The following is a 17,052-nucleotide window of genomic DNA, read 5'->3' as shown; positions in this document are numbered from 1 at the left end:
ACATATAGCCATAGTTAATTTTCACATTATTTTGGCTCATCCTCTGGAAAAACCCAGGAGGAGAGAGAAAAAAAACTTTGACTTGTTCAAGATAATACAACTCATCAGGGAAAAGCACACCATTCCCATGTCAAACTACCTTGAGTGGGAGGCCAGCCTTTGTTCTCAGGGCATTCATTCATTCATTCATTCCAACTATTTATTGTCTAATATGTACCAAGCAATTCTCTAACAACTAGGGATGTAGGAGTAAATACAAAATGAGAAGCCCTTGCCCTCACTAAGGTTATAGTCTAGTGGAAGAGAAAGAAATTAAATAAATCCTGAAGATATAGACTCTATCAGATGATCATAAGTACTATAGGAAAATAAAGCAGGGAAAGAGTATAGGGAGTGCAGATTGGGAAGGTAGCAGGTGTTTTTAACAGAGTGTTTGGGGAGGTCTAACTGACAAGGTGACAGAAGAGACCTTAAGGAATGAGGGAGCAAGACTTGTACATAATTGGAAAGCCTTCTAGGTAGCTAGGGAGACTTGTAGGTAACTGGGGATTCTTGTAGGTAACTGAGGAATATGGTTGTAATCTTGTAATATCATAAGAAATATATGTTGTGGTCTTCATCTGGGTCCCTGGCCAGAACCCTTAAAATCTTTGTAATTTATTAAGTCTAAGAACAATAGAAGCATCTTTGTTTTAATATGTGGTTCTCGTCGTGGCCCCTAAAGTAGCTCTCAGGTGATAAAGAAGAAAGGAGTGTCTCTTTTTTTATCCATAACAAGCCTTTTTCAACCACACCTGAGTTTATGTTAATATGGTGACTTGAAAAACCCCTTAGGATAGAGAACTGATCTCCTGATTAGAAGATCTCCTGATTAGAAGGTTAGAACTTACAGCCCCAGAGCTGGAGATTGAATTAATCACCAGTGGCCAGTGATTTAGCCAATCATGCCTACATAAAAACCTTAACTGAAGGAGCTCAGAGAACATCTGGGTTGGTGAACATATGATGGTGCTGGAACAGGGGCATACCTAGAGAGGGCCTGAAAACTCCATGTCCCTTCCCATACCTTGTTCTATGTATCTTTTCCATTCGGTTATTCCTGAGTTGTATTCTTTATAATAAATTAGTAATAGTGAGTAAAGCACTTTACTGAGTTCTGTGAGCTATTCTAGCAAATTATTGAAACTGAGGTGGGGGGTCGTAGGAACTCCTGATTTATATATAGAGGGTCAGTCAGAAGTGTAAGTGACAACCTAGATTTGTGATTGGCATCTGAAGTGGATGCAGTGTTGTGGGACTGGCCCTTAACCTGTGGGGTCTGCACTAACTCCAGGTAGTTAGTTGTCAGAATTGAGTTCAACTGTAGAACACCCATTCAATATCCACTAAAAATTGGAGAAGTGCTTGATGTGGAAAAACCCATACATCTGTTATCAGAACTGTTGTGAGAATAAAGGAAAATAGGAGTTCTTATTTTACTTGTAGACAACAGCTACTTTAGGCAGTTGGCACTTCCTTATTTAACCTCTCATATAGTCATTCTTTAAATTCTTTACAAAGACTGTTGTACCTGGGAAGAGATAGTGTGGTAGCTATAGAGTAAGTCAGAGTAGAGGGAGAGCATTTTGAGACTGTAGTTTATTTAGAAGGTTTTAAGGTGGAAATGACTTGAACACATTTAAATGGGGATGAGAAAGATGTGGAAGAGAAAAGGAGCATGAGGACAAGGAAGGGAGTATATAATTGATAATATCAGATTCTTAAGGATGTGGGAGGATGGCGAGGTTCAGAGGACACGTGGAGGGGTTATCTTTAATCAGGAGGCATTGCTCCTCTTTGGAACATTCTAGTCCTATTTTGCACAGTAAACACCCTCTTCTTATTTTCCTATAGTACTTCGGACAATTGCCAGTCTCCTTTTCCAGCTCTGCTTCCTCTGTATGATGGTAAATGTGGGCAGTTCTTCCAGGCTCAGACCTAGGCCCTCTTTGCTTTTCTCTCCACACCTTCTGAGTGGACAATCTCATTCATTCCGGTGATTTCAATAAATGGATGACTTTCCAACTGACACTTCTACCCCTAATTTTCAAATCTGTACTTGTACCTGCCTGTTCATCCTGTATAGCTCATTGATCACATTACTTTTATATTCAACCTCTTTAGTATCTCTCAATTGCATCTGTTTCTTGGTAACTCCACTGTTACAGGCTGAACTGTGTCCCTCTTAAAATTTGTATGTTGACGTCCCAGCCCCCAGTACCTCAGAATGTAACCATATTTGGAGGTAAGGTTTTTAAAGAGATGATTAAGTTAAAATTATGTCTAATCCAATATGACTTGTGTTCTTATAAACAGAGGAAGATGGTTACCAGTGGGGACATAGGTGGGGGATGGTTGAAAGAGGTGATGGGGATTAAGGAGTGTACTTGTGATGAGCACTGGATCATGTCTAAAAGTGTTGAATTGCTATATAGTACACCTGAAACTAATATAACACTGTATGTTAACTACACTGGAATTAAAATAAAATTTTTTCAAAAAGAGGGAGAGATACCAGGAGGACATGTCCACAGAGAGAAGACCATGTGAAGAGGTAGCAAGAGGGTGGCCATCTGCACACCAAGGGGAGATGCCTGGAACAGATTCTTCCATTATCGCCCTCAGAAGGAAACCAATCCTGCTGACAAACTTGACCTGGGACTTCCTAGCCTCCAGAACTGAGAAATTTCTGCTGTTTAAGCCACCCAGTATGTGATATTTTGTTATGGTAACTTTGGCATGCTAATACACCCACCCTCTTTACTATTTTAGGCCACCACCATCTTTCATCTGCATTTCTGGAGCCACTTCTTAAATTTTATTCTCTTTTCTAGTTTCATCCTCTCTAAAATAATCTCTGTGTTATACTCAGAGTAATCTTTTCATGCATATGTGACTATATGACATACTTTCACTCCACCACTCTCCCCATTAATGTCACAAGACAGTTAAATATTCTAAAAAGTCAGAGCGGGCTTTGAGATAAAACATATGAAAACTTACCTAAGGAAGTTTTGATGCCAAAGCAAATGGTAGACTATGTGGCTCCTCAAGAGGCTCAGAGTCAAAAGCGGGAAGGGAGTGTGCAGATTAAAGTTTGCCTAACATGGTATCTCTTTATTCCCCACTGCACAGGGAATACAGGGAAGGATTGGTCACACAGATTCATTAAGCCAGGCTTTCCTGCATCCCCTGTTTCCTCTCTAACCCCAGACTTACTATGATGTCACCCAGGACCAGCTTGGCCATGTATTTGTGATGGCCCCAACTGAAACAGTTGCAGCTGGCACTTTATCAGCTTTGGCTAGAGGCATAGGTTGAGCAATTCTGGACTGGAATGAAAAGAAGATGCTCCAGCTTCTAATTCCACTGCTCATGGCACTCAAGGGGCATGCGCAAGAAGAGTCAGGTCTGTGCCAGGCTAACAGAGCAGAGGATGGAGAGAGGCCTGCAACCTCTTACCTGGTTCCTGTAGAGTTGATGTAGAATTCTGAGGGAAGGTTGAGTTAGAGCAAATGGCTCAGGAAATGAGGAGATCCCAACTGATTAATCAAAGTAGATATTTTGAGCTGAGTGAATAATGCCATTTAAAATGATCCCTCAGGATCTGGAAATATAGGAGACTTGGAGTTACATTAGCAATTGCCTCTGCTTCTCCAGTCCCCACTCCCCTCTTTGTAAATGTATTAAGCACCTTTCTGAGCCCAGCATAGTGCTGGGACCACTATGGAATAAGTGGAATAAGTGGAATAAATACCTTATTAATTTAGACAACCCGTATTAGATTATGTAATCTCATAAAGTGGGAAAAGTTATAGGACTATTATTATAAGAACAAGTGAATGAATGCAGCATTTTCAAGTATGTTCTGTAGACCCCTTGTCCTATTAGAAGCTTATGGTTAGACAAGATTTAGAAATGTTCTCTTCATTACTTTTTCTGTAGAGTCACAGTGGATACTCACAAAGTAAAAGTTATGAGAAATCTCACTGTAAAGAAAATAGAACAATTTTATTTAATCTGGTATTTCTGAAATGTATCTGGTCACAAGACCACCCTTTACATTTGTAAACATTGTATTTGTAACATTTTCCTTATTTGTAACATTTTTGATTTATTCTTTTGAGAATTACCAGTTCCTATAGTTTTCTCATTTTTCCTACTTGAATGGGTGTTGTAAACTGGTTTGTAGGAACTTTAAAAAAAAATTTTAATGACATTAGCCCTATGTCTCTTATGTGTGCTGCAAAACATTTTCTCCTAATTCTTCAACACTCTTCAAACTCTATTTTGGACAAAATGTAAAAGTTTTAAATTTATGTAAAAGTTCATCAATATTTTTACTTATGGTTCTTAGCTTTTATTTGATGTGCTAGAAAGATCTTCTCATCCCAGATTATAAACACAATCAGACCTGTAGAATAATGTGAGCTCTGAAGTTAGAATGTCTGCAACTAATTACATTTCCTCCACATACTTGCTATGTCATCTCAGAATGAATTACTAAATATCTTTGTATTCATTTCTCCATCTGTAAAATGGTAATATTAAGGTTACTGTGAGGGTTAAATATGCATAAAGTTCTGAGGACAGTGCCAGGCACCTTGTAAATACTGAAAATTTGTTAGCTGCCATTATTCCAGCATTTATATGATTTTGTCTTAAATTAACGTTTTCCTCATCCCAAGTTGATAAAGATATTTTCCTATGTTATTTTCTAGAAGCTTATTATTCATATTTTACATTTAGATATGCAACCCATTTAGTTTCAAATTTTATGTACAAACAAGTTGAGTTCAAGATTTTTTTTTTAAAAGAAAGTAACCTACAAAGGAACCCTCATTCATCTATCTTCAGATTTCTCAGCAGAAAATCTACAGGCCAGGAGAGAGTGGAACAACATGTTCAAAGTGTTGAAAGATAAAACTTGCCAGCCAGGAATACTTTATCCAGCAAGGTATTCCTCAGATATGAAAGAGAAATAAAGCCTTTGTCAGACAAACAAAAGCTGAGAGAGTACACCGTCACTAGATCTGTCTTGTAAGAAATGCTGAAAAGAGTCCTCCAGGATGAAATGAAAAAAACAAAAATGCTAATCAGTGACATAAAAGCAAATGAAAGTATACAATACTCTAGCAAAGGTGAAAAACAAACAGTCAGAATTAGGAAACTGGCACTCTATATTAGAATGCAGTGTTAATTATATTATAAAGGCTAAAGGAAAAGAGCATTAAAAATAACTATAGCTACTATAATTTCTCAATGAATTCACAGAATAAGAAAAGGTAAATTGTGACATTAAAAATATAAAATTAAAGGGGTAAGAAGGTAGAACTTTTATAGCCAAATGAAGATTAGGTGCTATCAACATTTTTTATATGAAGTGTTTTATGTAAGCCACATAGTAACCACAAACTAAAAACCTAGAGTAGAGCCACAAAACATAAAAAAAGGGGAGACTGACCAAATCCCCAGGGAAAACAACCACTTTACAAAGATAGACAGAAACAGGGGAAAAGATACAATGGAGATACAAAACAACCAAAAGGCAAATGAAATGATGGCAGTAGTATGTCTTTACATGTCAACAGTCACTCTAAATATGAAATGAATTAAATTAATTAATGGAAAGGCACGGAATGTCTGGATGGATTAAAAAAAAAAAAGAAGACTTAACTATATGCTGCCTACAGGAAACTCATTTTATCTCTAAAGACACACCTAGACTCAAAGTAAAGAGATGGAAAAAGAGATTTCATGCAAGTGGGAAACAAAAGAAAAGCGAAGGTAGCCATACTTGCATTAGACAAAATATACCTTAGGCCAAAAGAGATAACAAGAGATAAAGAAGGATATTATATAATGATTAAAAAGTATAAGTCAGGCAGAGAAAGACAGATACCATATGTTTTCACTCATATATGAATCTTGAGAAACTTAACAGAGACCATGGGGGAGGGGAAGGGGGGGAAAAAGTTACAGAGAGGGAGGGAGGCAAACCATAAGAGACTCTTAAATACTGAGAACAAACTGAGGGTTGATGGGAGTGGGGGAGAGGGGGAAAGTGTGTGATGGGCATTAAGGAGGGCACTTGTTGGGATGAGCACTGGGTGCTGTATGGAAACCAATCTGACAATGAATTATATTTAATTAAGAAAAAAGAAGAATAAAGAAATAAAAATAAATAAAAATAAAAAGTCAATACATCAAGAAATATAGCAATAGTAAATATATATGCACCCACCATTGCAGCACTGGAATATATTAAACAAATGCTAATGGATACAAAGAGAGAAATAGACATGTAATTAACAATAGGAGAATTTAACATCCTACTGTCAACAATGGATAGGACACCCAGACAAAATCAAAAGAAAACATTGGTATTGAATCATAATCCAGAACAAATAAACTTAATAGACATATATAGAATGTTTTATCAAACATCAGCAGAACACATATTTTTCCGGAGTGCACAGGGGACCTTCTATAGCATAGATTATATGATAAAACACAAAAAAAAATCTTAGAAGTTTTAAGAACATTGAAATAATATCAACTACCTTTTCTGACCACAATGGAATGAAGTTAGAAATGAAGAAAAGGAAAGATGGAAAATCTACAAATATGTGGAAACTAAACAGTGCACTTCTGAACAACCAATGGGTTAAAGAAGAAATCAAAAGAGAAAATTTAAAATCTCAAAACGAATAAAAATGGAAATGCAATGTATCAGGGCACCTGGGTGGCTCAGTCATGATCTTTGGCTCAGGTCATGATCTTGTGGCTCCTGAGTTCGAGCCCCATGTTAGATTCTGTGCTGACAGCTCAGGTCTTGGAGACTGCTTCAGATTCTGTGTCTCCCTCTCAAAGGAGGGAGAGAGAGAGAGAGAGAGAGAGAGAGAGAATCTTAAGCAGACTCCATGTTCAGTGCACAGCCTGATGTAGGGCTCGATCCCATGACACTGGGATCATGACCTGGGTTAAAATCAAGAGTCAGACATTTAACCAACTGAGCCACCCAAGCACCCTTAGTAAGCTAATATTTAAAAGCCAATTAAGAATACCATAAAATGTAACCTAAATAATATTTGGAATTAACAGAACATACATCTTAAAACAGTTGACTGTTAAAACTTCCATACGAAATAAAAAATAAAATTAAAAAAAAAAACTTTAATACGAGAGTAGTAGGTTTCTATTTTTTAAATATTTTCTGGATTTCAATAAGAACTTATAAAGCATACTGACATGTTTTGATGAAAATACTTTAGTTTGAATTTTACATTGAATCACATTTAGATGTTTCAACAACTTTGTAAGGAATTTTTAGATAATTTTAATCCATTCCCAGTGGTTATTAACACACAATAGAATCTAGAATCTTAATAATATAAAGTTTTAGCATAAAATTACAAATTTAAGTATGAATTTTACACACATATTTAGGTCATGTATTTGGTGGCCTCTACAACTAACATGAAAAACAAGAAGTGACTTTCAGAGGTACTTATTGGGGAATAAGCACCCAACAAGGTCCTCAAGTATGGGACATGGCTTTGCTTAAGTTACATCAGCTGAACTCACTAGACACAGGGACATAATACTTTTTATTTAATTTATGAGGGACATTTTTACCTCAGTTAAATTTCATCTGAAAAAAATTATTTAAAACTCTAATTGTATTATTTCATTATATTCCCAAACTGATTTCACAAGGCCAGTGTACTCTAATACCAAAGCCAGATAAGGATGATATAAGAGAAAAAAAAAACTTCTGACCAATATCCCTAATGAATTTAGATATACAAATTTTCAACAAAATATTAGCAAACCAAAATCAATACCACATTAAAAGGATACACCATGATCAAGTGGTACTTATCCCTGGGATGAAAGCAAGGTTCACAAATCAATACATGTGATGCACCACATTAATTGAATGAAAGATAAAAATCTCAATAGATACAGAAATAGCATTTGACAAAACACATGATCATTTCATTATACAAATGCTCAACATATTGGGTATGGGAGGAACATTCCTCCACATGATAAAGGCCATATATGACAAACCCACTGCTAATATTATACTCAATGGAGTATGGAGAAAAATTGAAAGCTTTTCCTCTTAAGACCAGGAACAAGACAAAGGTACCCATTCTCACTTACTCAACAAGGCACTGGAAGTTCTAGCCAGAAAAATCAGGCAATAAAATAAAATAAAAGGCTTGCAAACTAAAAAGGAAAAAGTAAAATTGTCTTGTTTGCAGATGATGTAGTCTTATATATAGAAAATACATATATTCCACCAAAAAAACAATCAATGAATTCAGTAAACTTTCAGGATACAAGATCAACACACAGAAATCAGTTGCATTTCCATAGACAAACAATAATATATCTGAGAATGAAATAAAATAATCCCATTCACAGTAGCATCAAAAATAGGAATATATTTAACCAAAAAGGTGAATTATCTCTACGCTGAAAACTATGGCTTTGATGAAAAAAATTGAAGACACAAACAAATGGAAAAATAGCCCATTTTTATGGATCAGAATTAATATTGTTAAAATTTCCATACTACTCAAAATCATCTATGGAAGCAATGTAATCTCTATCAAAATTCCAACATTTTTCTCAGAAATAGGAAAAATCTTAAAATTTGTATGGAATCACCAAAGACCCTGGATAGCTAAAGCAATTCTGAGAAAGAATAAACTTGGAGACATCACACAAAGCTATAGTGAATAAAATCAGACACAAAGACCAGTGGGAAAAAATTGACAGCCCAAAAATAAACTCTCACATACATAGTCAACTAATATTTGACACGGAGCCAAGAATACTCAGTGGGGAAAAACAGTCTCTTAAATAAATGGTTCTGGGAAAACTAGATGATTACATGAATGAATACCTTATACCACACACCAAAATTCCCTTGAAATGGATTAAAGACTTAAACATCAATAAAACTCTTATAAGAAAACAAAGGGGAAAAGTTCTGTGACATTGGTCTTCACAAAAATTTTTTGGTTGTGACCCTCAAAACACAAGCAATAAAAGGAAACATTAATAAGAGGAACTATAGCAAACTAAAATGCTTCAGCAAAAGAAAAAGTCAACAAACTAAAAGACAACCTACTGAATGGGAGAAAATGTTTGCAAATCAAATACCCAGTAAGGGCTTAATATCCAAAATATATAAAGAATATAAATATATAATTTAATAGCCAAATTTTTTTGTTTAAAAAATGGAGAGAGGGACTGAACAGACATTTTCCCAAAGAAGACATACAAATGGTTAACTAGACACATGAAACATGAATAGATACATTGACATTACTAATCATCAGGAGAATGCAAATCAAAACCACAATTAGATATCACCTCACACCTGCTAGAATAGCTTTTATCAAAAAGACAAGAGATAACAAGTATTTGCAAGGATGTAGAAAAAAGGGAACCCTTGTGCACTGTTGGAAGGAATGTAAATTAATGCAGCCACTATGGAAAACAGAATGGAGTTTTCTTTAAAAATTGTAAATAGAGGTGCTGTATGATCCAGCAATCCCACTTCTGGGTATATATCCAAAGGAAATTAAAACAGGATCTCAAAGAGATGTCTGTATTTTGATGTTCATTTCAGCATTATTCACAACATCTAAATTATGGAAACAACTTAAGTGTCTTTCAATGGATGAATGGATAATTATTCAGCCATGAGAAATAAGGAAATACTGCCATTTGCAACAATATGAATGGACCCTGAGGCATTATGCTGAGTGAAATAATTCAGATAGAGGAGGACAAATACTTTATGATCTCACTTATATATGGAATCTGGAAAAAAACAAGCTCATAGAAACAGAGTAGAATTGTAGTTACCAGTGGCCTAGGGTGAGAGAAATGGGGAAAGGTTGGTCAAAGGATACATATTTCCAGTTAGAAGATGAATAAATTCTGGGGACATAATGTATAACATGGTGATTATAGTTAATAATACTGTATTATATACTTGGAAGTTGCTGAGAGGGGAGTTCTTAAATGTTCTGACTACAAAAAAGAAATGGTAATAATGGGATGTGGTGGAGATGTTAACGCTATGGTGGTAATCATTTTGCAATATATAAATGTATCAAATCAGCACACTGTTCATCTTAAACTTACACACTGTTATATGTCAGTTATATCTTAATCAACCTGTAAAACAAAAATTATCCTCAGTAGAAAGTACTAGAAAGATACTGAAGAAGGAAGGCGATTTTTCCTGGTTCTGTCTGGCATGCTTCTGTTTGCTTTTCCTTGCTCCTACAATATGACTGTTGGAGGGAGAGGACATCCAATAGTGCTTGGCTCCTGCCATGGGTCCTTCTATAAGCTTGACCCTGTCCCCTGTTTAGTGATCTGCTGTTATATCAATGGCCCCCAAAATGGCTTTTGTCTACTAGACCATAGATTGTTTATTTCTTCATATCAAGCTGATACCCATTAGCTCAAAGCCTGCTGGTCCCAAACTTAATTTTTTACACATCCATTTATTTTCAACATAACTAAGCAGTTTAGATGTTTAGAGCCTGCCTGTCTTGCATACCCCATGAAACTGCATCCAATATCTGCTAGTCACAGGTATGATAAAGCCTGTGATTATAAACACCCCACACCACTGCTGCCCTTCATTGCTCTCTGACTCAGAGACTCCCATTTGTGCCGCTGAGCAATATTACCTAGATGTTAAGCTCCTTCTCTGATCTCTTTCACCTGGGAGTTCCCTTGTTCTCCTCCCCTTCTGGATGGTAGCTCTCATACCTTAGCCTCTGGATGGTCTCAGGCTGTTAATGGGCTTCTACTGCATGCAAACCTGTTCAAATAAAGCATGTGTGTGCTACTGCCACCTTGTGGTCATATCTTTTTCTTTGATCATCTCCCCCAATCCTTCCAATCTCCTACACCCCCTCACAGCAGCAATTCCAACATAGACATTGACACCCCTGGCTGATGAACAGTCTCTTGACACCTAAGTTCCCACCTGCTCTTGTCTACTTGTTACTAGAAGGGACGTTCCAGCCTCACTCCAGCTGTACTTCAGAGGGGTGTTTCCTGCTTTAATAGCAATAGGGACTTAAAAACTTCTATTTTCCCTTGGGCTGCAAACACACATTCTCTAGTGATTTCTGAACCCCAACCTTGGGGAGGAGCTCCCCTGCCAAGTTGAGTCCTTTCACTCTCCCCTAACTTTATGGTATTCTTGGAGTCCTCTTGGCCCTTTGTAGTTATTCCTCTGGCATAGTTTAAAATTCTTGATATTAACTCTTCTTTTTCCAATTCTGCATGGTTGCAATCTCCTGAATGGATCCTGCATATCTTTAGCCATTTCATATTGTCACCTCAACCCCTTAACAGCTCTAATGAATCTCCACCCTGACTTCTCCAGGTCTCACGGCTATTTTTGAATGTGAGGGACAGACATTGGAGGTGTGTTTTGTTAGTGTTTTCTGAGACCTGTCCCCTCTGTGCCTGCTCACTTATTTCACTCAACTTTAGCACTAGTCTAAGCTAGGAAGATGCTGGGAATATTAGATAGAAAGGATTTCTCAGTGCTCATTATGTACAAATGGCTCTTCCATTTCTCTCTCAGACAAAGTTCAATGTGGCCACCGACCTGCCTTTTCAAACTCATCATTGTTACGATTCCATGAATTGTTTGAAGTCCAGGAAGGTGAGTTCCCATGGCAAGTGAGTATCCAGATCTCACGGAAACACCTCTGTGGAGGCTCAATCATACATCAGTGGTGGGTTTTGACAGCTGCACATTGCTTCCCAAGAACCCTGTAAGTTTCTGAAGCGTTGTCTTAATTTACATCAAATCTTCTCTACCTTTTGTCTGGGCCGGGTAGCTTAACGGGTTAGTGCACAAGGCTTATGAACTCTGTTTGTTCCCATTGGCTTTGTACCAGAAAGTATCTTCTCTACACCCACTTTCTCCTTCTAAGTGAGCCATATCCAAAGGTTGACTTCTAGTTGTAGCTATGCACCCAGTAATGGAAAATAAGTACAAGTCTTCCCTTCTGCCCGCCACATGTGTAGACAATACACTGTATTTGTTCATTGTACACACACTCATGAACACCTACCATTGTGCTATTCCAAGTGTTGGTGATATAGTGGTAAACAAGACAGTCAAACTCTTTGTTGTCAAGGAATTCACATTCTATTATCTATCTATTCATTCCATTTCCTTGAGCCAGGAAATTTCCCTGGGCTGATTATTCACTAGCTCAGAGTCTGGGCTGCTGACTCCTGCCACTCTTGTCTCTAGCCACTCTCTAGGCCACTGCACACCCACTGCTTTGGATTTTTCAGTATTCAGTTGTAAATTGTACTGTTGATAAATTTGTCTACAAGTGTGAAATACAGTGTAAGTATTATTATAATTTGGAGTTATTATATTCATTTTTTAGGTTAGAAATAGCATTGGGAAATGTTACTGTGGTCATGGGAACCAGAATATTCAGCGACGTCCGCTTGGAGAGAAAGCAAGTGCAGAAGATAATTATTCACAAAGATTATAAACCACCCCACCTTGACAGTGATCTCTCCCTGCTCCTGCTTGCCACACCAGTAAAATTCACTAACTTCAAAATGCCCATCTGCTTGCAGAAGAAGGAAAGGATCTGGGACAGATGTTGGATGGCAGAGTGGGTGACAGCTTATGAATATGGTATGCGCCTTCCCTTAAAAATCCATAGAAAGCTTACATTTAGGTTTCCCTGGGCTAGAAAGCATGTTGCTCTGGAAGATTTTGGCCTCACTACTCTAACTTTGCGATCTTGAGCTAGCTAGCTCCTTCACCTTACTCACCTTTACCTTTTCTCATCTGTATAATGACAGCAATGTCACCCTCACATCCATTATGTGGATTAAATTAGATGCAATTGTACTTGTAAGGTCCCTAATGAAAGCCTGGAATATAGAAGAATCTCAAAACATGAGAGTTATCATTTTTTGGAGCCCAGAGGCCTTTAGAAAACCAGTTTGGATTCTTCCTCCATGGACTGTTTTACAATGTGAACTTCCCCATATGTTTATCATTTGATGAAGTCCATGTTGACCATCATCCTGAGATAACTGAGCCAGTGATTCCCCAACCAATCTTTGTCATCAATGACTCCACTCCTTTCCCAGGTCACAAGGCTGGCCAAACAGGGAGAAACTCTGGGAGGGTGGGAGTAGGATGGGGGGAAGACCAGAAGTTCCTCTAGAATTAGTTGTTTACCTTCCACAAGTTGGCTCTTACAGGTGTGTCATTTTCCTGGTTCCTCCACTGGCCTGGCAGAGACATTGGAAAACACTAAGAAACTGGGCTATTCTGAATCTCTGCACAAGGACCAAGCATGGCTGTGGGGAGATGGGGGGACGCATGGAGAAAACTCATCCTATGTTTTTATGGCAGGAGCTGGTGCTAGGGGGGTTAGTAGGCTGTTCCAGAGGAAATGAGTTTCCCAAAAGGAATAAATATAAGCATAAATGAAGAATTCACTTATTGGATTGAGTGGAGCATTCCATTAGGTCACCTTTAAGGCCTTCCTACATTGTGATTTGCTAAGTGTTTGCATCATTCCATGACTTCAACCCTGATCATTCATAGGCTTGTCACCTTCAGTGGTTGATTTGGCACTCATTCTCACACTAGCTTCCTCATTTCCCAGACCAACATGACAACTTAAACATGTACCTGCAGAAGATGAGAGTGCTGCAGATTAGCTGGAGAGAATGCAGCAAGAGGGTAGATCAGCTCTCCAGGAACATGGTTTGTGCTTGGAAGGAACCAGGCACCAAAGGCAATTGCCAGGTACTTGGCCCCTGCCTCAGCCCCATCCTCCATATGCCCCTCCACTTTCTAGGTTCTCAGGAGAAAGCTCAGGAGTGAAGCCCCTAACCCATGCCACTAGGACCCTCTTATCCTGCCCTCTTGCTAGAGCTACTGTTGATTCCTTGCAGACTGTACCTTGTTCATTCTCTCATTCTCAGGGAGACAGTGGGGCACCTATGGTCTGTACTATCCATGGAACCCAGAGGCTCTTCCAAGTGGGTGTCTTCAGTTGGGGCCTAAGATCTGGCTTCAGGGGGAGGCCTGGTATGTTTGTGTCTGTGGCTCAATTTATTCCATGGATCCAGGAAGAGACAGAAAAGGAGAGAAAAGCCTACACCATCTCAGGAGCCTGGAGAAGCTCCCTGCCTCATGTTCCACAGTATCCCTTACTGTTGGGTTTGGGTTCTCAAATGTTGCTTGTGACCATATTTACTGGTGATAAATCAAATCACTAAGCTTTAGACCCACCCTCACTTCTCCTCCTCCTTTCTTCCCTCCCATCTTTACATAAACATCAATGGAGCATAGACTATGAGTTAGCTTCTATGCTAGACCCTGGAAGTTAGACATTCATCTCTCCCAAATATCACAAATCTAATGAATAAAGACAAAATAAAACACTAAAAAGAGGTCTTTCATCACCCCAACATTTTGTGTTGTTAAGTAACTTCTTTTACTTCTCTTATGGAACACAATATAACCTAGCTAATGACCAGCTTTAATTCTGTCAGCTCAGTGCTTTACATAGACCCCCAACACAGAGAGCTCCCCATCTGAGGTACAAAAGCTTTCATCTACTGGGCCATTTATGAAGGAAGGTCTATGGTAGAGTAATGATCAGGGGTTTCTTGTCCTGTTTGGAGTTGAAAGTGGGATGATTATGACTTGGGACTTAAAGACCACACCTTTCTTTCCCTCCCCTTAATATATCCAAATAAAAAGTTAGCATAATGAAGTGGCTTGGAGGAATCAGCAAAATCATCCCTTTCCATAGACATGGATAACTGAATAAGGGCCACTCTTGAGTAGCCAAAGTCATTACTCATAAAATGAGAAAGGATAAAAATTCAAGGCAAGAAAGTCAGAGAAAACAGAATAGCTTGTGTGGCCAGATTATAATACAAAGTATAAGAATTTGTTTTTAGAAAATTGTGAGACAATGTTTAAAGATCAGGGCTATAAAGTGAAATCAGGGACGAGTAATAGGGTCGTTTCTAGGTCCTTCCTTGGTTAAGTCTACCTGGCATAGACATGATCAGAATTAGCAGATGCAAAGAAGACAATCAACCACATGCAGTCCCACTGGAGTCCATAAAGAGAAACACATTAGTTCATTCAGATACCTTGTGAATACTGAACGTGTATCAGGCACTGGAAAGGTATAAGGATGTAAATGATGTAAAGTTCATGTGTTCAAATGTGTATGAGTCACAATCATATGGCCACATCCAAATTTATGAATATTTTAAAGGGTCTCATAGTGATTAGTTTCATGGGATATTATTATTTTACTAAGAGTTCTCCAGAAAAATAGAAAAAAATTGTGTGTAGGGCAGGGGAGGGAGAAAACTAGAGTTTTATTTAAGAAATTGGGTGGGGGGAGAGCGCCTGGGTGGCTCAGTTGGTTAAGCATGTGACTTCGGCTCAGGTCATGATCGCAGGCATGTGAGTTCGAGCCCTGGGTACCACTTGTGAGTTCAAGCCCCGCTTCAGGCTCTGTCAGCACAGAGTCTGTGTCTCCCTCTCTCTCTGCCCCTTCCCCCTCGCACTCTGCCTCTCTCTCTCTCTAAAAAATAAACATTAAAGAAAAAGAAAGATATTGGGGGACACCTGTTTGGCTCAGTTGGTTGGGCATCCATCCCTTGATTATAGCTCAGGTCAGTATCCCAGTGTAGTGGGATTGAGCCCACATCAGGCTCTGTGCTACATGTGGAGCCTACTTAAGATTCTCTCTCTATCTCACTCTGTCTGTCTCTCTCTCTCTGACTCTCTCCTCTCTTCCTCCTCCCCTGCCCCTCTCCCCTGCTCGCTCTCTCTCTCTCTCAAATAAGTGAATAGAATAGAATAGAATAGAATAGAATAGAAAAGAATAGAATAGAATAAATTGGCACATGCAATTATGGGGGCTGGTAAGTCTGAACTCTGTATGGGAGACCAGAAGACTGGAGGCCCAGGGAAAGATTGATGCTGTAGTCAGGAGTCTGAGGAAAGTCTGGAGGAATAATTCCTTTCTCCTCAGGGGACCTAAGTATTTTCTCTTAACTGATTAGATGAGTCCCATCCACATTACGTAAGGTAATCTGTTTTACTCAAAGTCTACTGATTTCAATGTTAATCATATCTTTAAAAAACCAAAACCTCCACATCAACATCTAGACTTGTGCTTTACCAAACAACTAGATACTATAAGGTACCCAAGTTGACAGATGAAATCATCACATTGATAAAGTGTCACCTCTTAGAGCTGCTGAGAAAAACATAATATAGGCTAGTTCTCTTTGCAGTTCAACAAAATGTAACTCACACCAAATATTAAATGATAAAAAAGAAGGAATCTGAAATGCTCTTATAATACTAAAACACCACACTTCTTGATGCCATTTATCCTACAGATGGAGGGACTTGTGAGATCTTCTCTGTCATGCCATTGAGAGATACTTCCCTGTTCTGTTTCTAGTCTTCTCAGGCTATTATGCTTTCCCTGGAAGGTCCTTGGGGTTTGCATCTATGAGGTTACTCTTAATTTTGCTGCTTATATATTAGGACAGTGTTTCAGATACCCACTAGAATTAACCTGGATGTCTGGTAAAAATGCAGATTCCTGGACTTTATCTCAGGTTTACAAAATTAGGAGCTCTAGGGGTAAGGTTCAGGGCATATTCATTAAGAAGTTCTCTGAGTCATTCTTTTGAAATTTTTGTTTTTATTTTATTTTTATTATTATTTTTTATTTTAGAGAGAGAGTATGCGTGGGAAGGGGAGAGGGGAAGAGAGACAGAAAGAGAGAGAGAGAGAGAGGGAGGGAGGGAAGGAGGGAGAGAGAGAGAGAGAGAGAGAGAGAGAGAGAGAGAGAGAGTCTTAAGCAAGCAGGCTCCAATCTCAGTGCAGAGCCCAACACAGGGCTCAATCTCATGATC

General features: G+C 38.4%; 1 protein-coding gene across 8 annotated transcripts in view; it reads left to right on the top strand.

Moving 5' to 3' along the window:
• LOC102966720 (serine protease 55-like) overlaps positions 1-17,052 on the top strand; it is a 51,673-nt gene that overhangs the window by 7,255 nt on the left and 27,366 nt on the right. For 2 of the 8 annotated variants that reach the window (XM_042983567.1, XM_042983568.1), the window contains 5 exons: positions 2,543-2,747; positions 11,681-11,778; positions 12,504-12,763; positions 13,752-13,894; positions 14,074-14,376. In XM_042983567.1, coding sequence (XP_042839501.1) covers positions 11,738-11,778; positions 12,504-12,763; positions 13,752-13,894; positions 14,074-14,370 — 741 coding nt within the window. In that variant the 5' untranslated portion in view covers positions 2,543-2,747; positions 11,681-11,737 and the 3' untranslated portion in view covers positions 14,371-14,376. Of the gene's footprint in view, positions 1-2,542; positions 2,748-3,329; positions 3,449-11,680; positions 11,779-12,503; positions 12,764-13,751; positions 13,895-14,073; positions 14,377-17,052 lie in introns of those variants that run through there. The other 6 variants (XM_042983569.1, XM_042983570.1, XR_006216669.1 and 3 more) reach the window with 4 other exon arrangements.

This window comes from Panthera tigris, chromosome B1, assembly GCF_018350195.1.
Source record: "Panthera tigris isolate Pti1 chromosome B1, P.tigris_Pti1_mat1.1, whole genome shotgun sequence".
NCBI lineage: Eukaryota > Metazoa > Chordata > Mammalia > Carnivora > Felidae > Panthera > Panthera tigris.
Note: the sequence above shows the minus strand (reverse complement) of the source record. Positions and strands in the feature narration are given on the sequence as shown.